The sequence below is a fragment of the Mustelus asterias genome, chromosome 23 (assembly GCF_964213995.1).
Source record: "Mustelus asterias chromosome 23, sMusAst1.hap1.1, whole genome shotgun sequence".
Classification (NCBI taxonomy): Eukaryota; Metazoa; Chordata; class Chondrichthyes; order Carcharhiniformes; family Triakidae; genus Mustelus; species Mustelus asterias.
Window position 1 is genome coordinate 41,111,096 of NC_135823.1, and position 18,386 is coordinate 41,129,481.

Consider the following 18,386-nt stretch of genomic DNA (forward strand, 5'->3'; position numbering starts at 1 on the left):
AGGAACTGAATAGTTACTTTGCATCAGTCTTCACGGTGGAAGACACCAGTGGGATGCCAGAACTCCAGGAGAATTAGGGGGCACAGCTGAATGCAGTGGCCATCACTAAGGAGAAGGTTCTGGGAAACTGAAAGGTCTGAAGGTGGATAAATCATCTGGACCGGATGGACTACATCTCAGGGTTCTAAAAGAGAACCCTCTTGGAATCACTAGAGGCAGAGAGGGTCCCAGAGGACCGGAAAGTAGCTAGTGCAACACCGCTGTTTAAGAAGGGAGGGAGGCAGCAGACGGGAAATTATAGGCCGGTTAGCCTGATTTCAGTCATTGGCAAGATTTGAGAGTCCATTATTAAAGATGAGATCACGAAGCACTTGTAAGTGCATGATAAAATAGGACTGAGTCAGCACGGCTTCATCAAGGGGAGGTCATGTCTGACAAATCTGTTAGAGTTCTTTGAGCAGGTAACAAGAAAGTTAGATAAAGGAGAACCAGTGGACACGATTTATTTAGATTTCCAGAAGGCCTTTGATAAGGTGTCACGTAGGAGACTGTCAAATAAGTTAAGAGCCTATGGTGTTAAGGGTAAGATCCTGGCAGGGATAGAGGATTGGCTGACTGGCAGAAGGCAGAGTGGGGGGATAAAGGCGTCTTTTTCAGGACGGCAGCCGTTGACTAGTGGTGTGCCTCAGGGGTCGGGACCACAACATTTCACAATATACATTGATGATTTGGAAGAAGGAACTGAAGGCACTGTTGCTAAGTTTGCAGATGATACAAAGATATGTAGAGGGACAGGTAGAACTGAAGAAGCAGAGGGGCTGCAGAAGGACTTGGACAGGTTAGGAGAGTGGGCAAAGAAGTGGCAGATGGAATACAATGTGGGAAAGTGTGAGGTTATACACTTTGGAAGGAGGAATGGTGGCATTAACTATTTTCTAAAGGGGGAAATGCTTAGAAAATCAGGAGCATAAAGGGACTTGGGAATCCTTGTTCAAGATTCTCTCAAGGTTAACGTGCAGGGTCATTCGACAGTTAGGAAGGCAAATGCAATGTTAGCATTCATGTCGTGAGGGTTGGAATACAAGAAGTCTCACAACACCAGGTTAAAGTCCAACAGGTTTATTTGGTAGCAAATAAACCTGTTGGACTTTAACCTGGTGTTGTGAGACTTCTTACTGTGCTTACCCCAGCCCAACGCCGGCATCTCCACATCTGGAATACAAGAGCAGGGATGTATTTCTGAGGCTGTATAAGGCTCTGGTCAGACCCCATTTGAAGTACCGTGAGCAGTTTTGGGTCCCGTATCTAAGGCAGGATGTGCTGGCCCTGGAAAGGGTCCAGAGGAGGTTCACAAGAACAATCCCTGGAATGAAGAGCTTGTTGTATGAGGAACGGTTGAGGACTCTGGGTCTATACTCGTTGGGAGTTTAGAAAGATATGGGGGGATCTTACTGAAACTTACAGGTTACTGCGAAGCCGGATTAAGTGGATGTGGAGAGGATGTTTCCACTAGTAGGAAAAACTAGAACCAGAGGGCACAATCTCAGGCTAAAGGGATGATCCTTTAAAACAGTGATGAGGAGGAATTTCTTCAGCCAGAAGGAAAGCAAACTTATAATATACCAAATTAGATCACAGCTTTGTGATCATGCCCTCTTTTACATATTATCCATGACCAATACCTGTTGCAAAGATGTCAGACACATTGCTGTTGCTTGTTCATACAACAAACTAACTTCTGAGAGGCAGGAAAAAGATAACTTTGATGTAAGCAAATAATAGTGAACATGACGGAAAGCTGTGGAGGCCAGGTCATTGAGGGTCTTTAAGGCGGAGCTAGATAGTTCTTGATTAAGAAGGGAATCAGGGTTTATGGGGAAAAGGCAGGAGAATGAGAAAAATATCAGCCATGATTGAATTGCGGAGCAGATTCAATGGGCTGAGTGGCCTAATGCTGCTCCTATGTCTTATGGTCTTAATATTACAATAATATTTTGTAATCTTGAAGATCTCTATCACATCATCTCTTAATTTTTTTAGCTCTAATAGAAAAGCCCTTGCTTCGCAAATCTCTCCATGTCGGGATTGCCTCACTACGTGGCACAGACTCGCACAAACCAGTCGACAGATACAAACATAATTTAGTCAACAAACCAAACCACTTTCATCTGGTCAAAAAAAAGTGTCTACTTTTTAATCGACAGAAACAAGCAATTCAAACTTTGTTACATTCAGTTTTACTTACATCCATCCTGATAAGATCAATTTCTTTTGTAACAATATTTATCCATCTTTGTGCAAGTTGATTGACTCATGAACTACTCAAATCGCACTTGGGGGACGCTGATTTTGCACCGCTGTCTTCTGGTTGTATGTTCAAAGTTAAATATCCAACTTACATCAGCATTATCTATGCTTCTGATTTGCATAAAGTCTCTTCTCAATCTTCTTTTCTCCAGCGAATACATATTTGTTTCTGCCAGCTTCTCTTCATGAAACAGTTCAATCTCCCGGATCATTAATTTTCTGAATCCTCATCAATACAACAATAACCTTTGACAATAGAAGTCCCAAAATTCCACAGCAAGTCTAATATATTGCTCCATCAGTGATCTTTACAAAATTAGAATGCGTTTTCAAACATATCAAATATTTTTTTGAGAACAGTAGTTTAGTTGAAGTTAGCATCAAACATTGCTGCTCATTTATATTGATACCATGCAACAGGCAAGCCCGCTAGAGACTCAAAACCTCTGAGCACAGCTCTCTATTTCTCTCCTTTGACCAGCTATCAAACCTATGGAGCGTTTAAATTGATGTTAGAGCACCAGGTGAGTGGCACTCAAACCACGTTCCTGATGTTGTCCAGCGACTTCCTGGAAAGTGCAGTGCAAGTTTCTTGCGAGGATAAGTTTAGACTTGGTAACAAAATCCTCCACGGCTGAATGTCCTGCTGACATTGCCTCCTCTCACAATGAATGTCTGAAGTACCATGATGCCAGTGTCAACAACTTTGACAGGAAAGACAAAAATTGGGAATCACATTCTTTTGTAAACTACGGTGGTGGGGGGAGATTAAAACAAAAGGGAACTGCTGGACATAGGCTTTTTTTCTGTACTGGTATAGGAAGATGTAATATACGAGAGAAGCAAGGAGAACATTAAGCTAATTTAAACAAATGATTAATGCCTTGCACATTGAACTGAATCTCTCTTCACCTGAACATATACATATTTGAATTACTGTAAATCACACCTTAATTGGACATTCTTGCAGTTATATGAGGAAACAAGTCTACGTTTTGAAAGTTGGTAAAAGGTGAAAAAGGGAAATACTGTCAGAGTCCTTTGTGATTCGGAAAGATCTTGGTAATAAAATAAGAAGTGTTGCAAATAAAGTGATGCCACTGTTTGAGCAGCAGCCACAAAGTATGGTATTAGCCTATATAGCAGTCACATGCTTCCATTTGAACAGTCACCGTACTACAAAATACCAAAGTCATGGTATGTTTGATATTAAAGGGCTGCCACAGCAAACCATTTCCACCGGCAGCTTAACACGATTCTTTCATTACAATTTCCACATTTTTTCACATTTTCTGTTGTGTGAGGACGAGAGAAGGCTGGTATAAACTGCAGGTACCATGCAACATGGGCCACTATTTATTTCTTGACAATTTGGATGACGTCCTCATGCTCCATTATGTGAGTCAGTCCCACTCGTTGAGGACTATACTTTGTACTTGTTCCCTAGAATCGAAAAAGTAATATTCCTCGTAAGCAGAAAGTTTTATTTCAGATGTGAACAAGTCTCAAATATTTTAAATTTGCAATTCAGTGTAGAATGTCAACATACTCACCCAGACAAGAGCATATTTGAACTGGCTTGCTAAGGTTCTATGAATTCGATGGCACTATAACAGGAAGGCAAAGGCAGTACATTTAAAATCTTGCATGCTGCTAAGTACACAACACAGATTAAATTGCTGAATCAATCAACAAGAATCTCGCTAATTCAGAATAAAGCAGTACAGTCAAAAATATAATGGTCAACATGAAGAGGCCACACTCTGTTTTGTCACCCATAATCTTCATCTAAAATGAAAAAGTAAAATAAGACTGCTAGAGTTGAAGTGAGACCCCTTTAAGGGGCGAGCACTGGTTGGACCCTGTGACTTATTCATCCAGTAGGACGGGAGCATGTGTGGCCGAAAAGACAGCGTGGTCTTTTGTCCTCAGTTCTTGGATTTGGAAGTTGAGAAAGTGTGGACTGTATGGCAACACACTGTATGTAGTTCGTGTTGGTAAATAATTAGTTCATTGTTGATTACTGACTGGTGGTTGTCTGGAATCTACATTACTACACTGGCGGTGAGGAAAAAAAATTGGCATGACATTTCAGAGCAGAAGAGGCTTGCATTCTGATTCAAATCAATCTCAACAACCAGGAAACAAATTACCATCATGCTGTTTTTCGGTAAAATTGAACCATTTGATGTAAATGGAGAAAATTGGGTGCAATACGGAGAGTGCATGAGTTACATTTTTTAGATTGAATGATATAGAGTGGGAGAAAAAGGCAGAGTTACCTTGCTTACAGCAAGTGGCACCCAGACGTATGAGGTAATAAGTTTGACTTACTCGGAGCTTCTGGACTCAAAGTAATTTACCAAGCTCGTGGAACTGGTCAGGAATCATTACCATCCAAAACCCTCTATTATTATTCAGAGCTACAAATTTAATTAAACCAAATCCAGCTAAGCTGCTTAATTTGTTAGAGTTATAGTTAAGCTGTGTTATTAAATAAAGTTTGTTTTACTATAAAAGATTCCTAATTTGTCAGCAGAATAACTCCTGGAGCAAAGCATCCGATCCTCGCATTTATGCCAAAATAAAAAAGTCTTGGGGTCTTGTCAGGTGTCCGAAAGTAACTTGGGGTTCTGGTCCAGGACCCTAACATTACTTTGGTTGGTACTATTGGCCGGCATGCTTGAGGCTGACGACACCACCGACTCTTGTGAAGGTTCTTTTTTCCTCAGATGGTCCAAATGTTTCTTCAGGATCTTATCCTGTGCTCTTGCTTCATTCAATACTGGTCCTGTCTTTGCTGCAACAATTCCAGAGATCCAACTAGGGCCACTTACAAAGTTCCTTAGGAAAACTGGGTCGTCGAATTCAAATGTCCTCTTTGTATTTGACGCATCATGATTTCTTTTTGAATACTCTGCCTAGACTCTACCCTTCCGTAAAATTTGGAACTACCAGGCTCAGCCTGGTGTGCAGCCGATGTCCCATTAGCAGCTCTGCTGGAGCTATTCCAGGACTACATCTTGCTACTGTGTGCAGGGTGATCCAGTATGCCACATCTCTGGGTCATCCTTGTAACAGATTTTCCATGGTGACACTGAAAAACTGCACATGCTGAAGATACTACAGATGGTAACCAGGCTTATTCATACAAGCCTTTGTATATAGATGGTCACATACCCCCGGGCCAACTGATCTAACTAAGCAACTAGCTAATTTAACATATGTCTTTGGTATAGGGTCTTGGTCTAATTTGGCAATTTGATTGACAGTTAGTTTGCAATTTCCGCAAATGTGGACTCTCTTGTCCGGCTTGGTGACAGGAACAATTGGTGCTGCCCACTCTGCAAACTGAACCAGTCTTGTGATGCCCAAGTCTTCAAGGTGTTTAAGCTCTACTTCCACTTTCTCCAGCATGGAATAGGACACCGGTCTTGCCCTGTAATACCTTGTTGGGGTTTTGGAATCTATTTATATCTTAGTTTGGAGCACTTTTATTTTTCCTAGCTCTTCTTGGAAAACCTGCGGATAACTTTGGATGTCCTCATACAGGCTCCCCTCATTCAGTTTGAATATCTCTATCCAATTTAGTTTAATGTGTTGGAGCCAGTCACGCCCCATTAGACTCAATCCTTGTCCTAATATGACAATAAGTGGGAGCTGAGTTTTAATCACTTAGGAGCAACTTAGCACGGCCAATCCATCTAACCTGCACACCTTTGAACTGTGGGGGAAACCGGAGCACTCAGAGGAAAACCCATGCAGACATGGGAAGAACGTGCAACTCACACAGACAGTCGACCAAGGCTAACCACTGTACCACCTTGCCGCCACCGACTGCTGTTTGTAAACTACCAGGGTCACTGTGGCTCCCTTGATTTTAAGCGCCCCACCGGTACAGGTGGCTAGCTTGACTGTGAAATTCCTCAGGCTCAATGGTTGGACCTGTCTTGCAAGTAGCAGGGCAGGGTGTGTTGCGGAAACCTTGGTGTCCACCTCCATTTTAAGTGGACATCCATTCACTAGCAATACCACGGTTATTGAGGCCACTTTGCCCTCTGATGTGGTTTAATGTTAACACATTCTGTTCTGGTAAAAGGCACTCTCCCTTGCTGTGGGCCAATGTTGACTTCTGTCCCCTTTCTGAACTCGGCAGGCTCGGTTTGTTCTTCCATCTTTGCCTTAAGTGAGCTCTTCCACCATATTTGAAACACTGTGCATCTCAATATCTACACTTCTCCGGGGTGAGACTTTCCCCACAACTAAAGCACTTGTTAAAATTCCTTGTCTGATTGTGGCGAAGGATTTGACTCCAATTTTCTAGAGCCGCAACCATTCCTTTCTCTCCCCAGGCACCCTCCAACCTGGTGCTGTTGCTACCTGTGGCCTCTGTCCCAAACTGGGACCTCACCTCCGAGCATGCTTTTCAATTCTTGGGTGCCTTTTCCTGCACTTTCCATGGGTAAGGTTATCTCCATAGCCTTTTACAGATCAAGCTTTGACTCTGCCAGCAACTTCTTTTGGATTGCTGCGCTATCCATTCCTTAACATATCATTGAGGCATGTTTCAAATTTGCAAGCAACTGCCAACTTCCTTAACCTTGCAATAGAATTCACCATGATACTCCTGGGGCCCTCTATTTTGGCATAAATGCAAGGATCGGATGCTTTGCTCCAGGAGTTATTTGGCTGACAAATTAGGAATCTTTTATAGTAAAACAAACTTTATTTAATAACACAGCTTAACCATAGCTCTAACAAATTAAGCAGCTTAACTATTAACAGTTGAACAATATTTAAAAATGAAAGGAAACACCTTTAATTTCTAACTTATGTCTGTTTTAGTTCCAAATAAGCAACATTCCTCTTACAGACTTAAAAGCTACTTTAAATACAGTTAGCAACCATAAATGTACTTGCTATAATGGGTGCAGACAGATTTGAAGCTTTTAGAGAGAGAGAGAGAGAGAGAGAGAATGAGTTTCAGCAGCTTGCAGAAAACATGTCTTCAAGCAATTCCCAGCCAGAACTTAAAAGCTATTTCTCTCTGCTACGGACTTCGCTCCTCCCATTAACCACATCATCACATGACCCTGTATACCTAAACCCACCTTCCATTCCTTTAATCAAAACCCCAGGGGAAATCTCCACCTATAAACAAAATCCATTAGCTCTATCCTAAGTAAACACCAAATTGATAAAATGAGCAATTATCTTGCATCCTAGCATGAGCTAAATATTTTCCAGACACAGAGATTGCCTGCAGAATAGGCCTGAATCTGTAAACTGTCTCCTTAAACATAAATATATATAGCAACAGCACACTATCATAGTAGACAGAGAAATGAACAGGCCTCTACCAATCTGGGCTATAGACATTTATGGTCAATTGTACATGATCATTGCCCTATTGGAGAGCAGCCATCACAAATCAAACCAATGACAACTTACATTTATATATCCACTTTAACAGGGGAATACTCAAGACAAAACAAACAACAAAGCAAAGGAAGAGTGACCAGGAGTGACCCAATATTTGGTCAAAGTTGTGGGGTAAAAGAGGAGGGAAGTAAAGAAGATTTAGGGAGGGAAATCCAAAGCAGGAGAAACCTCCCTAGTTTGTAATGTCCAATAATCATCATGAATGCTTGAGCAGCAGCAGAGAAATGGAATGCAAAGGACTTAGACTGACACCTAGCTTCAGTTCAGCTTTATAGAAAATTCAGCCTCGAGATGTTGTTGGATTCAAATTATATCTGAAGAGTTTAGCTAAAAGGAGATTGGCAAGGGAAGCTTATTTTCAGTTGAATTCATAACACTAGGAATGGGGTGACAGGACCCTTTAGAATGGTGTGGAATGCAGGAAGTAGGCCTTTCAGAGACTTATATCTGCATCAGGTTCTAGAGAGTCAACTCTTTCTCATGAGCTGAAGACCGATGACCAATGTTTAAAACTCTGAAAAATTGATCAGTGGTCGAGTGGCCATTCATGCTGAGTGAGAGAGCAGTTTAGAGAGACTAGCTTATGAATAGCAAGAAGAGAAAGGAGGTGCAGAAAATTTTGAGCTTTCCTGGGGCTGTCCAATAGTTATATGATTTTGGATAACTGAGAGCACAACTACAACAGTGATTCTCAAAAGGTTCTAAACATTGTGGTACAACAATGAAACAAGATACGCAAGGCACGGAGAAAAAAGCTACAAAGGAAAAGACAAAAGCAATGTACGAAAGTAAAGGATTGCATAGAAACAATGATGGCGTGTTTTGCAGTTCCAAACCAAACCCCATATGGTGTTTTGCCTTTCTTGCACCAAGGTGAGGAACATCATCCAGAGATTCAATAAATCTCTGGTGAGGAAGAACAAAACAAATGATATAATAAGTTATTTCTTGGAAGCCATGCATTTGGTTTGTAGGAGCTAACTAAATCTATAGGCCAGTAACTAGTGGGAAAGATAGAGGAACAAATATGCAGCATCTGCAATATTTTGCTTTTATTTTAATGTTAATGATTAAAGAATGCAAGACTTGCATTTGCATATGGCTTTTCGTGACCACTGGATGCCTTAAAACATTTTACAGCCAATGAAACATTTTTGAAGTGTAATCACTGCTGTAATGTGGGAAATTGCACACAGCAAGCTCCCACAAACAGCAACGTGTGAATGACCACATCATTTGCTTTTTGTGATGTTGTTTGAGGGATAAGTATTGGCTAGGAAACCAGGGAAAACTCCTCTGCTCTTCCTCGATAAAGACATGCGATCTTTTATATCATCCTGAGGGCAAACAGCGTTTTGGTTTAATGTCTCATCTGAAAACTCTTGAGTGTGCAGCACTTTCTCAGCACTATCAGAATATCAGCTTTGACTTTTGTGTTCAGGTCCTGGAATGTGACCCAAACCCAGAACCTTTTGATTCAGAGACAAGAATGCTTCCAACTGAGCCACTGTTGACAAAAAGGTTCAAAAGCTACAGAATAGTGATAATGAGGGGCTTTAGTTATCCTAACGTAGACGAGGATACTAAAAGTTAAAAGGCCAGAGAGAGGGGGAAAGAGTTATTTGGCGTGTGTTCAAGGGAACTTTGTTGACCAGTATATTTCTGGCCCATGTGGAAGGAGACATTCCCGGATCCCGGAATGGATGTGTCAAGTGGATCAAATTTCAGTAGGCAAACATTTAGGGAACAGTGATCTTAAGAAATAAAAGCAAAGAATAGTGGAAAAACTCAGCAAGTCTGGGAGCATCTGTGGAGCGAGAAACACAGTTTAACATTTTAAGTTTGTATGACTCTTCTTCCGTTTCTCTCCCCACGCATGTTGCCAGACCTGCTGAGTTTACCCAGCATTTTCTGCTTTCTTTTCAGATTTCAGCATCTGCAATACTTTGCTTTTATTATAGCATCATAAGGTTTAGGTTAGCTATGGAAAAGGACAAGGAGTAATAATGCTTAATTGGAAGAGAGCCAATTTCAGTGAAATGGATCTAGGCCAGGAAAATTGGAATCAAAGATTGGCAGACAAAACAACTAGAACAATGGGCTGCCTTTAAAGAGGTGGTTCAGATGCACTCAAGGAACATTGTAATGAGGGGGAGAGGTAGGGCAACCAACTTCAGAAATATCTGGATGTTATAAAAGAAATAAAGAGGAAGATAAAATAGAAAAAAAAGGATACACATAACAGCTGTCAAGTTGATAATACAAGTGAGAGCCATGCTGAATGTAGAAATGCCAAGCAGACGAGACAAAGGAACTACACCATCTACATGCACACCAAGAACAGGAAACTTGAGAAACTCGACATCACCACCAGCACGCCGGCATCTCCACATCATGAATGTAGAAAAGTCAGAGGAATGGAGAATTGCAAATGTTACACTTGTTCAAATCAAGGGCAAGGCTAAATCCAGCTACAGGCCAGTCATTTAAACTCTAGTGGGATACCTTTTGGAATTTATAATCTGGACTAAATGAACTGTTACTTGGATAATTGGGGATTATTAGGAAAAGCCAGCATAAGAGCAAACTGTATTTAACTACTTTGACTGAGTTTCCTGATGACGTAACAAATTAGGCTCAAGTGGAGTAAATGAACTTCCCAAACTTTTATAATTCGCCACGATAAGCTTGCCAGCTAAACTGAAGCTCATGGAATGAAAGAGAAAGTGTCAGCTTGGTTACGAAGTTTGCTGAGTGACAGGAAACAAATGTTTGCCGATAATGACTATTTTTTTGTACTGGACAAATTTGTTATAAGATTCCCCAAGGGTTGGTACTGGGGCCACTGCTTTTCTTGGTATATATTGATGACCTGATGTTGGGTGTGCAGGGCACAATTTCAGAATTTGCAGATGATAGAAAACAGGGACAGACTGCAAACTGATGAGGACAATGGTAGACTTCAAGAAGACATAGACATGCTGGTGGATGCGGTGGACATGCGGCTGATGAGATTGAATGTAGAGTGATACATCACGGTAGAAAGAATGAGAAGAGGCAATATGAAGCAGAGACCTGGGTCTATATGTGCACAAATTGTTGAAGGTGGCAGGACAGGTGAGAAAGTGGTTATTTATAAAGGCAAGGGGCCAAATGGGTAAAGGAAGTGACCAATCTGTGCTGAATTAGCTAATTTTAAGTAGAGGGGCAGTAGACTGCTACAACCCGAATTAAGAAGAATTTTTTCTAGAAAGATGCTTTATCTTACCACATGTTCAACCGAGGCTGATCTCCTCATAATTATAGCACCCGAAAAATCTGGTCTTTCTGTTCAAAACAAAATTTGCATTAAGTTGTTCATGTGCACACAAATTTAAAACAGGAGTTAATTCTGTGTTGAATCTTCTCCTACCTCCTCTCTTTTTTGTGTAGATGCAGATTAACGCGAGGTATTCCCAAAGCATTTCAAGCAGATAGTCCAAATTCAGCTTCATTTCACAGCTAGAGAGATGGACACATTAGATACAGATGACAAACATGCTGACAAGCTCAATAATTCAAAATCAGGTAAGCTGTCATAGGGATCTTTCTTCTCATCTACAAACTGACTAAGATACTGAAAGTCACAGTAAACAGGGAAAAACGTGTTGGCATCGCAGAATCGGAAGTGGTGCAACAGGAAAATCCAGGAAAATACACTTTTAAGTATCATACTGGATTAACTCAGCAGGGCTGGCAACATCTATGGAGTGAGAAACAGAGTTAATGTTTCAGTATCACAGTATTTTGCATTTATTTAGATGTTCCATTGGGAAAACCAAAACGGTAAGTGAAATTTCAAGCTGAGAAATAAGTATTTCACAAATGTCAAAAATATTGATGGTTTAAGAACATAGGTACAAGAGTAGACCGTTCAGCCCCTCAAATCTGTTCAGTCAGATCATAACTGATTAGTATTTTAACTCCATCTTCCTGCTTTGGTTCCCTAGCCGTTAATACTGTCGCCTAGCCAAGTCTATCAATCCCAGTTTTGAAATTTTTCAACTGATGTCAGCCACAACAGCTGTTTTGAGGAAACAGGATCCAAATATCCACTAACCTTTGAAGGAAGATGCATTTCCTAACATCATCCCTGAACAACCTACCTCTAATTTCAAGGTTATGCCCCTTGTTCTAGACTCTCTCAGCAGAGGAAATAGCTTCTCTCTTTCCAAGCTATCAACTGCTTTAATCATTTTAAACATCCCTGAGCATGCCAGTCCCTAATGTTGCATATTCACAGGAATACAAACCTATCCTATGCAAACTCTTCTCAAAAATTCACCCTTTTAGTACTGGGCATCTGATGAATCACATTGCGCTCCCTCCTATCTTTCCTGAGGTGCGGTACCCAGAACTGAATGCAGTACTCCAGATGGGACCAAACCAGAACTCTGCATCTCTTGCATAACCTCCATCCTTTTGCATCTCAGCCCCACTTTGATATAAACATCCCTTCCCATTACCCATTTTAATTAATTTTGTCCCTATCCACCAGCTTTGAGAAATTTCAGTATCCGGACCCCTAAACCTCTTCACAGTTCAACTGTACAATGGGTGCAATTTAATGAGATGGGGAAGACAGAAAGGGTCGTGGGAATAATCGTGTTCAATGGCTAACGTGGTGAAGTAATTTAAAAAGACAATTAGATGTTAAATTGTGCAATATTCAACGACCGAGTATTAAATTAATCTTTTACTGCCACTTCTATAAATCGTCCCCACCACAAAACAGATCTTCCTCTCCTTGCATTCTGAAGGAATCATTCCCCGTCTGACTCTGGTCCACTGTTCCATCACCCCTAATGCTGTCTTTCCTTAACCAGCACTTGCCTAGGCAAACATATGCTTCCCTCTCACAACTTCCCAGGGTCTGAAACACTCTTTCAGTCATTTACACTTCCAAACTCGTCAGGGGTTGCTCGTAATGCAGTCTCTTGTTTGCCGGGGAGACTAACACAGATTGGGTGCTCGCTTTGCTGAACATTCCTATCTCACCTGCACACATGACTCTGAACTTCCAGTCACTTGTCACTTAATTCTCCATCCCATGTTCAGGATTCTGACCAGAGATCACTCTATTTACAGCATTCCTCATGTATTTCAGATTTCTAGCATCCATCGTGTTTTGCTCTTTGTTTAAAGAAAATGAAATATCAGCCAGACCCCCCCTGCTGTTCACTGTTACCCAGTGATTTCTGCTGAAGCAGATGTATTATATCTCGTGGGGACAGGATTACAGTGACTCTGGCTATGCTCCACTCTCCATTGTTGACGTCACCACCTAAGCTCACAAGAAAAATTGGCAATTGGCATCAATAGATGAAAAGGACCCATAGAAATACAGAATTAATGATTTTTGAGCCAGGGAAAATGAGTAGGGGGGAGCGACACATTATATAATTTCTTCCACCAGTCTTGTGAGGCCTACCCATACTCAGTGCTTTCATTCCATTCAGAAGCCTAGAAAATATGGGGTTTTAAATTTCTGCACAGAATGCTGTATACATTTGAAATGAGAAAAAGCAAGATTTTATAGCACGTGACTATGTTTAGAAAGCTTACCTAATAACTACACTGTGCCACTGCCGAGCCAATCGGTCCACCTCCTCCAAGGAGATCTGATCAATTTTATTATAAACCTTTTTTAAAGGCAAAACAAAAACAATAAAATACTAGGCATTTACAGACAAATCACAGCACAAACTATATAAAAAGCGTAAAGTCTTTTTTTCAGCATTCATTGTGTAACGGTACAGAAACTGTTTAGTTAGTACAGCAAGAATTCACTCTAGGACTCCACAGAACTTGTGTAATTCTGCAGGATTGGAATTAAGTATTTATGAAATTTGAATAAAACCTGCTTAAACAGCATTTTGATTACTAAACTAGATATGGATAAACAAAGCATCTTAACAAAATCTTCTCATCTATAGAATTCGCATCTTTCCAGAATAATCTTGCTGCTCCTTTCCTGGAGGTAGCAATACCTGCTGAGTTATAGAAACCAGGCAAATGTTCTTTACCCTTCACACTCAATGTGTTGGCAAGGTAGTCACCACAGAGGGCATCACAGCTAGCCCAACCTTGTCCTTGCCCAATACTTGTACATATCCATCTTTTAACAGAAAGATGGCGAGTGGGTAGCAGCTTGAGGTCATATTCGGGCTCCACTGCCACAATGAACATATGGTCGGCAACACCTACTGCACAAACTCAATGGGCCAATAATGCCAAGAACAGTAAAACATTTAAAGATGTCATCTAACATGTTTTTGTAACAAACAGATGACATTCTGTTCTGGTTGACGATAGTTTACAAACCAGTGACCATCCAGTAGCTTCACAATTGGCTCATAATTTACAGGTGTATTTTACTTTCTTGTTTCTGGTCAATTTTGGGGTATCTTGCTTTGAAAAGGATCTTGGTAGTTTAGAAGGTTCAAAGAGCAACATGGATTCTACCATTCAAATCAGGCAGATTATTTTCATGATGAAAAGGGGAAAGGTATATCATCTAAGGCAGGCTTTATGTGAATGAGGATATTTATCCTCCAGAGACTACAGTCCCCTTACATTGCTTTTCTCTACATTAAGTACATGTTCACAGTTGCTTTGGGGACATGCTCTGTAACTGGCCCCAAAGTTCTACAACTGCAGTGAGTGAAGGGTTTGACCTCATTTAACATTCACAAAAGTATTTGGCCTCTGCTCCCTACCTCTTAACTGTGACAGAATTATCTTCTGCAGAGACATTGGAGGACCTTTTATCTTCAAAATCATTACTTTCCTGTCACCTTCCTAGTTCACGTCAGTTGCTGAGCAGGTTAAAAAAAGTACTACATTAAAAATTATCCATCTAGTGATCGAGTCTAACTTACATAAAGACAAGGCATGTGCACACGGTTTCCAACCACCACATCGATAAACTGATCAGGAGTTGCATCTTCCCTGAAGAGAACTTCTGCATTAAAGATTTCTGGGGTGAAATCATTAAGGATCAAAAAATAACCTTAATTATTCTAATACTATAATTGAGCCAATTTTCAATTGTTGCTGCTCAGTAGTGTTGAAGAACAGGACAGGCGGTTGAAAATGAACTTAAAAAGAAATCCCCCTTACCTGGTCACCGTAAGGCAAACTTCAGGCAAGCCTCTAAATGGGGAATCACTGGTTCCACAAGAACCCAGTAAGAAGTCTTACAACACCAGGTTAAAGTCCAACAGGTTTATTTGAACCACATGAACCATACAGACTCCTACTTAAATATACAAACTGGAATCCTATACTCCCAAGAGCTACTGCTAGTTCTTCCTCATGCATGTGGGGACTGGAGGAATGGTATAATTTGCAGCCAACCATTCTGTGATTCACCCCCTGGAGTTCCTTCCCTATAGATTGAAACTAACCCAGTAGACACGGGGAAAACCAGTGAATATAGTGTATTTGGACTTGCAAAAAGCATTCAAGGTGTCACACAAGAGATTATTATATAAAAAAAGGACTCTTAATATATTATCAGGGGTTGAAACATAGAATAGAAACCCTACAGTACAGAAAGAGGCCATTCGGCCCATCGAGTCTGCACCGACCACAATCCCACCCAGGCCCTACCCCCATATCTACCCACTAATCCCTCCAATCTACGCATCTCAGGACACCAAGGGCAATTGTTTTTTAGCATGGCCAATCAACCTAACCCGCACATCTTTGGACTGTGGGAGGAAACCGGAGCACCCGGAGGAAACCCACGCAGACACGAGGAGAATGTGCAAACTCCACACAGACAGTGACCCAAGCCGGGAATCGAACCCAGGTCCCTGGAGCTGTGAAGCAGCAGTGCTAACCACTGTGCTACCGTGCCGCCCGGGTTGAGGATTAGTTTATGGAAAGAAAACAGTAATAAGTTGGGGGTGGGGGCACAGACTACAAAAATGAGGGTTGGGCCTTAACTATTTGTAAGCGATATCAACGGCCTGGATGAAGTGACCAATGTATCCAAATTTGCTGACAATACAAATCTAGAGAGAAAAATAAGCTATTAGGAAATGCAAACAGGCTGCAGAGTGATATAGATACGGTTAAGGGGCCGAGAAAATGGATATTCAGAGGTACCTGGGTGTCCTTGTACATCACAGAAGCTTAACGTGCAGGTACAGCAAACAATTAGTAAAGCAAATGGTATATCAGCATTTATTACAAAGGAATAGGCGCATAAAAGTGGACAAATCTTATTGCAATTGTGTAAAGCCTTGGTGAGACCACAGCTGGGGACTACTGCACAATTCTGGCCTCCTTACTAAAGGAAGGATATATGAGTCTTGGACAGAATACAACAAAGGCTCAACAGGCTGATTCCTGGAATTAAGGATTTGTCCTATGAGAAGAGATCGACTAGGCCTATGATCCCTAGAATTTAGAAGAATGAAAAGAATGAGAGGCGATCTCAACAAAGTGTACACAATTCTTAAGGGATTTGATAGGGTGGATACTGGTCCCAAGGCTGTGAAGTCTAGAACTAGGAGTCAGCATTTAGGTCTGAGACGTTGAGAAATTTCTTCATTCACAGAGGGGTTGTCAAACATATTGAAGACTAAGATCGACATGTCTCGGATGCGAAGGGAAATAAAGGGTATGGGGATACTGTGGGAGGGTGCAGTTGAGGTTCATGATCAACTATGACCGCACTGAATGATGGAACAGGAGCTGAATGCTCCTACTTCTTATGTCCTGGAGTCATCTCTTCTGGCTCGGCTTCATTAAGGAGCCACTAGATTTCCTGCCTTGGACTGTTGAGCTACCACTCAATCCAAACAGTAGCTTGTTAACCCAATGCAAACATGACTCCAATAAATATTGTATGACAAGTATTAGTTAAGAAACGTAATTGTGCTGACCATCTGATATAGGAAAATGTTGAAAAGCACCGAGTGATGTTATGAAAAGTAGATTCTCAAATAAGTAACTTGCTCAGGGAGGAAAATGATATCAGAATTCAATATCTAAAATTAGTAAGAGGTCTAAATTGCACACTAAGATAATTGGGATGATTGTCAAAATTAAGGATTAATGTGAAGAAAATTATATTCATGAGAGTTAACTACAACATATATTTAATTCAATTCTACAGATGATAGACACTGCAGCCATGGTGGAGAGTGTGTTTAACGTGATGGATGTGGTGAAGTGGGCTTCATTGTCCTGGATAGTGTTGAGCTTCGAGTATTGTTGGAGCTCCACAGGCAAGTGAAGAATATTCCATCCTGGCTTGTGCCTGGGTGGTGGAAACGTCTTGGGGAGTCAGCATCGCCACTCACTGCAGAATATCCAGCCTCTCATATTGTAGCCACCATGTTTAAGTGGCTGGTTCAGTTATGTTTCTGGTCAATGGTAATCATGTTGATGGTGTTGAACTGACAGAGGGATGTTTTCGGATGAAATATTAAACAGAGGTCCCATTGCCCTCTCAGGTGGACATGGAAGGTCCAACAGCAGAGCAGGACAACCCTTCATTGTCTATGGGCTAATCTTTATTCATCAACTAACATGCAAGAAATTATCTAACTATTTCTCTCTGGGCGGCACGGTGGTTAGCACTGCTGCCTCACAGCGCCAGGGATCCGGGTTCAATTCCGGCATCGGGTCACTGTCTGAGCGGAGTTTGCACATTCTCCGTGTCAGTGTGGGTTTCCTCCGGGTGCTCCGGTTTCCTCCCAAAGATGTGCGGGTTAAGTTGATTGGCCATGCTAAATTGCCCCTTAGTGTCAGGGGGATTAGCAGGGTAATTATGTGGGGTTACAGGGATAGGGACTAGGTGGTATTGTGGTCGGTGCAGACTCGATGGGCCAAATGGCCTTCTTCTGCACTGTAGGGATTCTATTTCTATTGAATGTGGCTTGCAAGATCTTGCTGAGTGCAAAATTGATTTTCTACATTACAACTGTGACTATACCTCACACAGTGTATCAATGGCTGTAAAGGGCTGTGGAATGTCCAGAAATTGTAAACATCATGATATAACTGCCTCTCTTTTTAAGCAAAAATTCTGGTGGCAACATTTAAAATTCACATGTTTAAAGCAACACCAGACCTCCTCCCACTCATTCTATCATCTTTCTCAATGCTATAAACTGCTCCTTCCTCGCCTTCCATCTTGAGCATCTCCTCCTCTCGCCACTCAACCACTTGCAGCTGACTAATCCAAACACTGAAATCCCCCCAAAACCTTGCCGTTTCTTTTAAAAATGCAGTTTTGTTTTACAAGATTAGGCTGTACTTCTAAAAGTTTTCTTCTTTGACTTGGTGCCCATTGTTTTCTGTTGTGACTTGGTATTTTTTTCCAAATTAAAGGGTGTGACTGGTGTTATTGCTTACACAGGAAGAGTCTTCTTTCACAACCACAGCCTAGAGACATCAAGGAGAAACTCTACCACAAAACGCTAGATTTTGAAATTGCATTTCTTTCCATATGGCAAAGGATACTGTATTCATGCAGGATGAGCTGTACTAGTTTTTCAGAACACTGTGTCAATGAAACTGTTGAGTTGAAAGAGATCCCACCACCTTTCTTTGGCTGAAAAGGAAGAAAGTCAAGTAAA

The 18,386-nt window shown here is 41.3% G+C and overlaps 1 protein-coding gene across 1 annotated transcript in view; it reads right to left on the reverse strand.

Annotated features, from left to right (window-relative positions):
- Window positions 1-2,169: 2,169 nt before the first annotated feature.
- Window positions 2,170-18,386, reverse strand: part of drg2 (developmentally regulated GTP binding protein 2) — a 32,873-nt gene continuing 16,656 nt past the window's right edge. The window contains exons 7-13 of the mRNA XM_078240386.1: window positions 18,271-18,361; window positions 14,670-14,767; window positions 13,354-13,430; window positions 11,162-11,250; window positions 11,018-11,076; window positions 3,861-3,914; window positions 2,170-3,750 (exon numbers count right to left, since the gene is read on the reverse strand). Coding sequence (XP_078096512.1) covers window positions 3,664-3,750; window positions 3,861-3,914; window positions 11,018-11,076; window positions 11,162-11,250; window positions 13,354-13,430; window positions 14,670-14,767; window positions 18,271-18,361 — 555 coding nt within the window. The 3' untranslated portion in view covers window positions 2,170-3,663. The remainder of the gene's footprint in view (window positions 3,751-3,860; window positions 3,915-11,017; window positions 11,077-11,161; window positions 11,251-13,353; window positions 13,431-14,669; window positions 14,768-18,270; window positions 18,362-18,386) is intronic.